The 12258-nt window shown below is 35.5% G+C and overlaps 1 protein-coding gene across 12 annotated transcripts in view; it reads right to left on the minus strand.

Annotated features, from left to right (window-relative positions):
- Nucleotides 1-5758: 5758 nt before the first annotated feature.
- Nucleotides 5759-12258, minus strand: part of C2CD5 (C2 calcium dependent domain containing 5) — a 204495-nt gene continuing 197995 nt past the window's right edge. For 6 of the 12 annotated variants that reach the window (XM_077170273.1, XM_077170272.1, XM_077170274.1 and 3 more), the window contains 2 exons: nt 9804-9950; nt 5760-7052 (listed from right to left, as the gene is read on the minus strand). In XM_077170273.1, coding sequence (XP_077026388.1) covers nt 6921-7052; nt 9804-9950 — 279 coding nt within the window. In that variant the 3' untranslated portion in view covers nt 5760-6920. Of the gene's footprint in view, nt 7053-9803; nt 9951-12258 lie in introns of all 12 variants that reach the window. The other 6 variants (XM_077170276.1, XM_077170271.1, XM_077170279.1 and 3 more) reach the window with 3 other exon arrangements.

The following is a 12258-nucleotide window of genomic DNA, read 5'->3' on the forward strand; positions in this document are numbered from 1 at the left end:
TGTAGAAGAAAAAGTAGGGAAACATCTTCCCTATATAAGGTAGCTTCCTAAACTTTACACCCAAACCACAAGCAACAAAAGAAAAAAATATGCCTCAAATTCAAATGCTTCTGAACTCAAAAGACTTTGTCAAAAAGGTGAAAAGGCAGCCAACTCAATGGGAGAAAATATTTGGAAATCACACATGTTATACAAAGGTTTGATCCTGTATACATCAAGAAATCAAGCAACTCAACAACAAATGAACAAACAACCCAATGATAAAATGGGCTAAAGATATGAATAGGCATTTTTCTGAAGAGCAAATACAGATGGCTCAAAAGCACATGAAGAGATACTCATTTTCATTAGTTATGAGGGAAATGCAAATAAGACTACAATGAGATACCACCTCACACCTATAGGAATGGCTGCTATTATACAAAGAGGAAACTCCCAAATTTTGGAGAGGATGTGGAAAAATTGGGACACTTATGCACTGCTGGTGGACATGTATAATGGTGCAGCCACTGAGGAAGACTGGCAGTTCCTTAGGAAACTAAATATCGAGTTGCCCTATGACCCAGCAATAGCACTACTTGGTATATAACCAGAAGAGCTGAAAGCAATGACACAAGCAGACATTTGCACATCAATGTTCATAGCAGCATTATTCATAATCGCCAAAAGATGGAAACAAATGAAAAGCCCATAAACAGACAAGTGGATTAACAAAATGCAGTATATACATATGGTGGAATATTATGCAGCAGTAAGATGAAATGCTGTCCTGAAGCACATGACAAAATGGATGAGCCTTGAGGACATAATGCTGAGTGAAATAAGCCAGACACAAAAAGACAGATACTTTATGATTCCACTTTTATGACCATGGTAAAGGTAAAATCAGAGGCTCATAATGCAGAATATAGGGGACTTAGAGATACATAGAAGCTAAAGATGGGAGAATGGTTAGCTAATGAGGCTGAACTCCAATGTAAGGGAATAGATAGAAGTGAAGGTGGTTCTCTAGTGGGTCTATAAGTAATATTACTGTATTGAAGGTGAACATGATTGAAATGGGTTGCATAGACCTACATGTCCTAGTGATTAACACTAGAAATATAAATAAGTTCTTGCGAGAACTACTTCAAAGGTATTATTCGTGTACAGAATGTTTAAGTCCAGGGTACAGGGGGAAAACTGCTATTGAATGCTGTGGGCTATGTTTAACAGGAGAACATCTGTAGTATCACAGCAACAGCAAGGGTAAATAATGGGGGTAAGGAAAACAATTAAGGGGAGGTTTAGATATCCTATTTGGTGAGGGTGTGTTTATTGGTTATCTTTCTCTTGGGAACAATGAAATCATCTAAAATTTAGAGTGTTGATGGACTGTGGACTTTGGGCATTATACACGATACCTAATGAATGCAGGTGGCTGAAGGATGCACTGACTGAGAAGTAGATTGGCAAATGATGGTGAATAAATGATTGAATATTGTGCTACTACAAAAAGGAATGAAGTTGTGAGGCATGCAATGATGTGAATGAACCTGTGGGACATTTAGTGAGGCAAAATAAGCCAGAAATAAAAGAGCAATTATTGTATGGTTGCCTTTAGAAAATGGTTATAAGAAAACAGGGGCCTAGGTTGTAAGCTCTTATAGTAGACACATTGAGTGCTAATTATTATTTCTGAATTTCAAGAGGCTGTTTTATATATCTATAACCTGGTATTTAGAGATGAGAACAAAGCTGATCAGGTCAGGATTAAGGTAATTCAGAACACAGGGATAAGGAAGACATTGTCTATATTTTAGAACTGCACCTAGTCTTTGTGACCAAAAAGAAAGTTTCATTTCGTCTGGAACCTTAATTTTTGGTAGCACATAATCTAACTCAGTCAGTCTGGGTAGCTTATTTGAACAATTGAAACGCAGGGAGCCCAGAACAGGAATGAGGGCCTTTCCACCATCCTGGACAGTGGAGCTCTATATTTAATACATTTTTTTACTTCTGTCCATGTCTCACTAACATCTTACGTTCTCCACATCTGGATTTAACATGTCCTGTGAGTTTCATCTGAATCTCATGTGCTATGAGCTTCCTTATTATCTCTCATTAAGATATATTCTGTGTTCTACCACCTGGCTTGTTTCTTTGATCTTGTAGCAGAATCAAATATTCCCAGACAGTACAGCACATGCATACTGTGGGGCCAACTTTATCTTTGATCTTGCTAAATGTCTCTATGGTGTAAGATGGCCACCCTACAAAAGGCTGGGGTGGTCAGTCCCACTGGTTCAACTGGCTAACCACTTCCCACGATCCTATGTAAGCAAGCATATTGCTAGTATATCCCAGGGAGGCCCTGATTGCATAGAAAGAGCCCAGTGTCCTGTAAGCAGGGTTTCTCCTCTGGAGAACCACTGTGGGTTCAGGGAGACTATGAACCCCCTGAAAATGTGTGCCTATGGGTGTGTGTGTGTGTGTGTGTGTGTGTGTGGAAGTGACACAGAGAGATAAAGACAGACAGAGAGAGGGAGAGAAGGAGAGCATGTGGTGTTCACACATGTGTACAGGCATCCATTGTCCAAGGGGGATTGTCTTTTAACTATGATTAGATTCCCGAATCTAGCAATCTGGACAGAACCATTTACAGGTGTTTCCAACTCTCAGACTGTTTTTCACATCTGGAATCTGTGCAAAAATCCTTTGCCAGAGTGAGCACATTGTGGAAGTAATTGATGCCACCAAACTGGATCCTTATAATGGTGAAAATGGCAAATTTTCTGTTATCCGTGTTGCTACAATAAATTTTTTTAAGTGAAAGAAAAGGAATGAGGGCTTTAATACTATATAGCTTAATGTAATTCCTGGATACATCCTAGAATATATTAAGCAGATAATCAAAAAGAATGGCCAAAGTCCCTTAAGGGATGGGAGAAAAATTGTGGAGCTATTAAACTTTACCAGTGGTGAACCCCAGATACTGTGTCAAACATTAGGGACACCAAAATCAATAGGCCAAGCCCTTGATCTTGAGGCTTACTCTTGTGAAGCTTATGTAGGTAGCAGAGAGCTTTGTCTACCTATAGGTATGCCTAAGCGTTACTACTGCTGGACCTCTTTTGTGGCTCAGATGTGGCCTCACTTTCTCTAACCCCAACTCTGCAGGTGAATTCATTGTCCTCTCCTCTACGTGGGACATGACATTCGGGGATGAAAGTCTCCCAGGTGATGTGGGAGGTGACCCCTGGGGGAATCAACAATTCCATCCTGACAAAAGGGGAAAAGAAGTCTATCTAATAAAGTATCAGTGGCTGAGAGTTCAAAGAGTTGAGAGGCTACTCTGGAGGTCACTTTGACGCAAGCTTCAGTTAGACATTGCTACCTATCACAACTTACCAACCCCCAACCAAAATGATTCCAGCCAATCGTAAAGATCACCTAGGGCAATGTATATGATTCTATAAGTTTCCATGTACTAGGGTAACTTTCCAGAAACCTACAACCTGCAAATGGGTCCCTGGACCAGATAAGTCCTGAAACCTGGAAGGCCAGCCTTTCCAGAACATCAGATAGTTCCATCTCCCTACCCCATATTATTGACAGCCCATTCCAACATGAAAAAGTTAGAATGGCCATAGCCCAAATACCCCTAAACAATGGGATAGAAAGAACAAAGGTGATGGTGGGGAAGGTAGAGTTTAACAAACGAATATGATTGCTGAATTATTAAATTGGTATTTCCTTTAGTCTCCAGTATCTTAAAGCAGCTAGAAGTAAAAACCTGAAATTGTGGAATTGTAACCATGTCAAACTCTGAAATCTGTTCTATAACTAATTGTTCTGCTGTGCTTTGAAATTTTTTGCTTTTTTGTATATATATTATTTTTCATAAAAAAGAAAAAAAGGTGATTGTGATGATAAAAAAATATTTATTCCTTCTAGTCTCCTATTTTCTGGAGCAGCTAGAAGGAAATATCTGAGAGGATCGTGTGGTAGCCCATGACAAATTCTGGGATCTGTCCTATAAGTACTTGCTGAAAAGTGCTTTGAAAACTATTGCTTTTTTCTTTCTTTGCTTTGTATATATATTATACAATAAAAAAAGTAAAAAAAAAAAGAAGAAATGAGCCAGAGAATGTAAAATAAAAAATCAATTACAAAACAGTGTCAGATTAGAAAAAAAGACAAAACCAACTCTATGCAGTCTATAACAAATCCAAAGTTAAAAGAAAAATTAAAAGAAGAAAGCTAGAGAAAAGAAAGATCAAAACTTCAATCTTCTTAACACTAATCAAAAGAAAGTTGGAATAACTATATTAATTTCAGAGAAAATAGGTTTCAGACAAAGGAATGTCCCAAAGATAAAAACACTGCATAACAGTAGTCAATTCACCAAGAAGACATCATATTTCTAAATGTGTTTATACTTAACAACAGAGCTTCAAAATGAACGAAGCAAAACTGATAGAATTTAAAAGTAAAGGGCAGGCAACTGTGGCTCAGTGGCAGGGCTCTTGCCTGCCATGCTGGAGACCCAGGTTCAATTACCAGAGCCTGCTTATGCAAAAAAAAAAAAACTAGGAAAGGTGAAATCGACAAACTCACCATTATTTTTGAGATTGCAGAGCTCCTTTTTCAGTAATTGTCTTAGTTTCCTAAGGCTGAGTTTAAAAAGAACCACAAACTGGGTGGCTAAAAGAGAAATCTCTCTCTTAAACAGTTTGGGAGGCTAAAAGTCCAATGAAGGTATCTGTAGAATAATGCATCTTCTAAAGGCTGTAGGTAAGAATCTGTTTCATGCCTCTCTCCTGGCTTTTGGTGGTGACTTGCTGGCAATCCATGGCATTCTCTGCTTCAATGGTCACATGGTATTCTTTCCTCACCTGCTATGCCTCTTTTCCCCTTGGGTCAGATAAAGTCAATTTGGATTAGGGGCTCATCCTACTCCAGCATATGACACCAAACAAGCACTCAATTAGTGATATTTATTATTTCCTTACTTTGAAAAACCTCTGAAAGATACTATGTGTTGAATGGATGGATGGATAGGCATGTAGATGGATGAATAAATAAAATTATGACCAAATAGTCAATTCCCATGAACTATCTATTTTTCAAGATTGAGCTTCACTATTATCTTTGGGAAACAGCCCTCATCCCAAACTACACAGTGTAGGTTTTAGCAGTAGATTGCCTGGAATTTGTAGCCTGGCTCACTACTTACTGTCTTTGGCCAAATCACTTAAACTCTCTAGCCCTTAGTTTCCACAATACAAAATGGTAAAATGGTGCTTAACAATAGCATCTACCTAATAAGGGTTTTGTAAAGATTAAATGGGTTAATGTAAAAATATATTTAGAAGAATGTCTGGCAAAGAGAGAGCATTAGATAAATATTAGCTATTATTATAGTACTATATACCACATTGTACAGATTATTCACTTTAATAGCTACTGAAATTTAAGTTCCATGAAAGCAGGAGTTTATGTGTTTTGTTCATTGCTGAAAACATCCTGGAATGGAGGAGTCATTCAATAGTCATTGAATGAACACCTATCTACCCAAAGAAAGTGAAAGTGCCACAATTACATGAATATATGCCCCAAATTAAAAGTAAAGCTTTGCATATATATTAGGTGATCAACAGGTGTTTGTTGACTGAAGGAATAAATGAAGATAATTAGATGGAAAGTGATTCAGACAACTGACAGTAGTACAACAACGAGACAAAAAAAGAGATTTAGGAATATTTTAGCTTATCTTTATAAATCTTTTATTTAAAAAATAAAATTATAAATAAAATATAGCAAAATATTGACACCTGGGATAACAAGAAAATGATTCCTAATCTTTAGGGTAGTTTGTTATCCTGGAAGAGCAAAATCATGAGTCTTATAAAGAAATTTTATTGTGCAAAGGAGGAATGTGATTTTTAAGGTTCATTTACAGTGGGTATTTGGCATTGACAGAAAAAGTATCTCTATGTATACATTTTGCAGCATATTTACATTCAAGTTACACATTTCCAAATTCTATATCAAATACAGTCTAATTACCATCAAAAATCCCTAAGATAATACTAAAATTCTATTTGGTAATACAGTAACGTTTTATTAGAAAATCATTCCATTTTCCTACTAGATCAATTGCATTTTAACAATTTCGATAAAATTCACTGACTTTTTTCTTTTCTAGACAATCTAAATACTAACTGAAATTTGACCAGCTATGAAATTTTATATTAATTTTCCCCCCATTTCTTCCCATATTAGAACTTACAATGAAAGGACACCAACTCTTGATAAATTACTTTTTTTTTTTTTTTACAGAAGTTAGGGCGCATTACAGACACAAGTTGGGTAATTTTAACTTTATTGTAAAAGAACTTTTCCCTTTCAGTTGTTACCAAATTTCTCATCAAAATAAAACACGTTAAGAAACCCACATGGTGGTTTTCTGAAAACTTTTTTCCATTTTCCTTATACATTCCTCAGATCAGATTATTTATTCACTAATAATTTGTAAGCTTCTTGTTTAATCTTTCTAAATTACACTAGGGTAGCTATCCAAGTTTCCTGATATTCTTCCCAATTCATTTCTTAAATTATGATTTTATTAAAATCAGCATAAGTTACAAACAGCTTCCAGCTCTGCTATGCCAGGTTCTCTGAGAAGTTTATATAAACTTATTGAAGGGCCAATATTCCATGGGGCCTGTCTCTACACTAGGCAAGTAAAATGTAAACACTAGAAAATTCTGATGCCTCCAAGAAATTCCAGACAAATCAAATCCCCTTATAGTATACCAATTATTTCTTAATTATCTCAAATTAAGTTCAATTTTTTTTAAGCCTGGGAAGATAATTCAGGACAAAGTAGAGACAGGTGATTTTCATTTAGCTGAGCTCTTTCCTTCTAATTTACTTCAGGTTGTAACTTCCCCTCCAGTACCTGCAGGCTGGCAGTTGGCAATAGGTTGCTGACTTGATACTGCTTCTAATTCAGATTCACGAACAAAAACCACTGCATCACCACTTACATTTATAAGACACTGTGCCTATAAGAACAACAGGACATAGTCACAAATTCAACCATGTGTGAGCACATACTTCTCTTACACTAATAACTGTTATTTACAGCTGAAAAAGTATAGGCTTAAAAATCCGCAGGAGAAAGGTAAACAACCCAATAGAGAAAATACGCAAGAATAAAAAGGTAATTCACAGAAAAAGAAACTCATAAAGACCATTAACATATGAAAAGAAATGGTCAAACCCACCAATAATCAGAGCTACACAAATTTAAAATGTGCAAAATAACCTCGAAGGAGGGGCATCTTGGCAATATCTATGAAAATTACAAAGGTGCATATGCTTTGAACTAGCTGTTCTGTTCCAAGGAATTTTTCCTACAGATATATTCACACTTGTGCCAACTGCTTATGCCTCAGAATGTTCTTGCGTATGTATGTACTGGCATGACATTCATTGGAAATAACCTAAACATTCATCAATAGAGAACTAATTAAATAAATTTGGTTCTTTCATACCATGGAACATTATCTGGTTCAACAAAAAATGAGGATGTTCTTTATTCCCTGAAATGGAACAATCTCTTAGAAAAATTAGGTTAAAGAACAATTTATGGAATAGTATATACAGTGATGCTACCATTTATGTAAAAAGGGAGAATAAAAAAATATATATTTAATATATATACATATCTCTATGGCACATCACATATTCTGGAACGTATATTTTCCATAAGACATTTTTAAAAAGAAAAAAACTAATAACTTTGGTTGCGTATGGAGAGGAAAAGTGGCTAAGACACAAGATAGGGAGAAACATTTGACTTTATAGCCTTTTTTTGCTTTTCTGAATTTTGAACAAATAATAATTTTGCATCAACTATTAAAAATTCATTAAAATGTTTAAAAATGCAAAACAATACTATATTTACAAAAATGTGCAATTTTTAAAATATAAAACCATGCACAGAAATGATAAACAAAATCAAGGGCTGCTTCAGTCAGTGGGAGGAGGAGACGGGTCCACAGAGGCTTCTACCATATTTTTAATATTTTATTTCTTAAGCTAAGTGGTGGGTATAAGAATGTTATGTCAAGCTATTCTCTGTACATTCTGAGGGGATATAAGCAAGATCTCACATTAAAATAAAAGTAGAAAAAAAGAGAGATGACAAAAGGTATGGTGCTTAGTATGTGGCAAAAATGGTGATCTGTAATTGACAAATGTCATATATATGTATGAAGGGAGGGTGTAGTGGTGGGAAAACTCATTCAGAACCAAAGAAAGCCAGGTTGTATTCTAGCTCCTCCTTTTATTAAATGCATAGCCCTGTATCAAGTACTCAAGTTATCTAAGTCTCAGTTTTCTCACTTACAAAATGGAGTAAATGATGTCAACACTTTACAGAGTGCTAGAATAGTGAAAAGAAAAGCATAGTTAATTTGGAAAATTACACATAATTCAATATATTTGGAGCACTGTATATGTTGGGAGAAGAAGGAGGCAAGAAATGAAACTGTAGAGGTAAGAAAAGGTGAAGTTGTGCGCAACCTTATATGTACTTTATCATCTAAAAAATAAGTCATTAAAGAATTTTAAACATTTAAATGAAAATAACTTATTTGATACCTACTACCACCAGGCACTAAGAACTTTATGCATAACTCATGATCTTCCAAATTATTTTCCTGATTTTACAGATGAGGAAACCAAGGTATAGATCTAAGTTCTATTTTGGATATTCTGAGTTTGAATAAATCTGTTTAAATCAAATGCCCAGAAAAAAACACTATACATTGCCATCCAAAATACAAAACAATTAAGCAAAAAAGGACCTCTTTTAACAAGGACTAATACTAAAAAAATCTTATTGTACTGGATAAAACTATGACAAAGAAATGTCCAGTCAAACAAGGCTAATTTCAAGATCTGAGGAATGATATAACAGATGCTTTCTTTCTGACCTGATTATATAAAAATTTTTATAGGGAATAATTCTGCTCAAGATGTGCTTTTCTGGCTTGCATCCTACATCCACACTTTCAACCAGTGCTGAGGAAGTTCTCTGTCTCCCTCCTGGTTTCCCTCTGACTTCCCTGACTGTTCCTTTCTCTGTCTTCTCCTTTATGTACCCTTTTGACCCATTCCTCACCTCTCCACTGGGCTCCAAATAACTCTCAAACCCAGAGCTTCAGTCAAGAAGTCTCACTTAGCTCTAGATATGCCCTGTCTACTGGACATCCTCCCGGTGTGTTCAGTAGGCTCTCCCTCTAACTTGCCTTTTCCACTTTTCCAAAATTTACTAGAAAGTTTTCTCCTAATTTCATGGTATTACTAATTTTCTTCAACATCTAAACATATCTTTAGCGACCAAAATGTATTAGAAGTAAACAAGCAGGGGCTCCATCATGACTCTTCAGCAACATGGCAGTTAGAATTTGACAGCATCACAGTCCAAGCCCTGCAAGATGGGGAAGTCTGGAGTGAAGTATCTTTAGCATTCTTCTACCATCACTGTATTACAAAGACCCCCAAAAAAGGATGGTGGAAACAGTAACTCAGAAGCAGAGCTTCCAGAAGTAGGTAAAAATAACAACTGGTCACCAACGTTATGAAAGCAGCATCTGAGCTTGACCATGGTTATTAATAAATTCATTAAAGCATCTTTTAGGCATATAAAATCATAGCACTCTTAAGAACAATTCTCTTTTTTTGAGGGGTAGTTGATAATGGAAATTCTCAGATTTTCCCCATCAGAGATTTTAACAGCATTTCACCTGGTTTTTATTTGGATTTTCCATGAAGACACACTGTTTCATTATGTAGGAGACGACAGCATTCCCTCCTAATGCAGCAACATGAGCACGCACCATTGCAAACACTTCAGCAATGAAAGCATGGAGAAAACCACTGACTCCTCCTTCCTAAATAATAATGCACAAGAAAATCATACTGTACATATGCATATATGAATGTCTATAAAATGTTAGGGAATACAAATTAATATACCCTAAGTTATCTTAATATAATGGATAATAATTTTCATTTCCTTCATAATGGGGATAATTTACTTGTTAAATAAATGAATGAGAAAAGATGAACAAGAGAACAAATCTTTACTAAACACATGTCTCTGTCATAGATATTAACATCCTCACATTACAAATCTTAAAACTGAGTCTCAGATGATTTGAAATTTGCCCCTGGTCACTTAGTAAGTAAATGGTAAATCATTAAATCACTGTTCCATCTTCATTCATATAAATTAATGTTACAAATAAACAAATATAATACCAAAGCCAGACAAAGATACTACAAGGAAAGAAAATTACAGGACAACTTCTTTAATGAATATAGATGCAAAAACCCTCAACGAAATAGTTGCAAACTGAATCCAGAAACACATTACAAGAATTATGCACCATAACCAAGTGGGATTTATCCCAGGTATGCAAGGCTCGTTCAACACAAGAAAATCAATTAATGTAAGACAGTGTCAATAACCCAAAGCGAAAAAAACCAAATGATCATCTCAGTTGAAGTAGAGCACACATTTGACAAAATTCAACATCCTTTCTTGATGAAAACACTTCAAAGAACAGGAATAGAAGGGAACTTCCTCAACATGATAAAGGGGATAAATGAAAACCCACAGCTAACATCATCCTCAATGGGGATGAAAGCTTTCCCTCTAAGATCAGGAACAAGACAAGGATGCCCACTGTCACTGCTGTTATTCAACATTATGCTAGAAGTCCTAGCAAGAGCAATTAGACAAGAAAAAGAAATGAAAGAACTCCAAACTGCAAAGTAAGAAGTAAAACTTTCACTGTTTGCAGATGACATGTGCTATATGTCTAAAATGCCCAAAAATTTACAGCAAAGCTACTAGAGCTAATAAATGAGTACAGCAAAGTGGCAAGGTACAAGATCAACACCCCAAATCAGCAGTGTTTTATACACTAGTAATGAGCAATCTGAGGAGGAAATTAAGAAAAAAATCCCATTTACAATAGCAACCAAAAGAATCAAATATTTAGAAGTAAATTTAGTTAAGGATATAAAAGACCCATACATGAAAACTACAAAGAATAGCTAAAAGAAATCATGGAAGACCTAATAAATAGTGGAGCATACCGTGTTCATGCATTAGAAAACTAGATATAATTAAGATGTCAAGTCTACCCAAAATGATTTATAGATTCAATGCAATACCAATTAAAATGCTAACAATTTACCTTGCAAAAATAGAAAAGCCAATAATAAATTTTTCAGAAGGGCAGGGTGCTCCAAATAGCTAAAAAAAAAAATCTTGAGAAAGAAAAATGAAGTGGGAGGTCTCACCCTACCTGACTTTATAGAATATTATGATGCTACAGTGGTCAAAACAGCATGGTACTGGCATAAAGATAGATGCAAAAACCCTCAACGAAATAGTTGCAAACTGAATCCAGAAACACATTACAAGAATTATGCACCATAACCAAGTGGGATTTATCCCAGGTATGCAAGGCTCGTTCAACACAAGAAAATCAATTAATGTAAGACAGTGTCAATAACCCAAAGCGAAAAAAAACAAATGATCATCTCAGTTGAAGTAGAGCACACATTTGACAAAATTCAACATCCTTTCTTGATGAAAACACTTCAAAGAACAGGAATAGAAGGGAACTTCCTCAACATGATAAAGGGGATAAATGAAAACCCACAGCTAACATCATCCTCAATGGGGATGAAAGCTTTCCCTCTAAGATCAGATATATTGAACACTGGAATAGAACTGAATATTCAGAAACAGACCTTCTTATCTGTGGACAAATGATCTTTGATAAGGTGGTCAAGACAGTACAATTGGGACAGAGCAGCCTCTTCAATTAATGGTACTTAGAGAACTAGATATCCATACACAAAAGTATGAAAGAGGATCCACATCTCATACCCTATACAAAAAATAACTCTAATTATTAGAGTTAAGACCATAAAACTTTTAGAGGAAAATATCTTATACATCCTGTAATAGGAGGCAGTTTCCTAGACCTTACACCCAAAGCATGAACACTGAAAAAAGAAATAGATAAAGGAGATCTTCTCAAAATTAAACACTTGTGCATCAAAGAATTTTGTCGGGAAAGTAAAAAGGCAGCCTATGCAATGAGAGGCAATATTTGGAAAGCATCTATCTGGTTTAGTATCCAGAGTACAAAAAGAGATTCTTCAACTCAACAACAAAAG

The sequence above is a fragment of the Tamandua tetradactyla genome, chromosome 7 (assembly GCF_023851605.1).
Source record: "Tamandua tetradactyla isolate mTamTet1 chromosome 7, mTamTet1.pri, whole genome shotgun sequence".
NCBI classification, from domain to species: domain Eukaryota; kingdom Metazoa; phylum Chordata; class Mammalia; order Pilosa; family Myrmecophagidae; genus Tamandua; species Tamandua tetradactyla.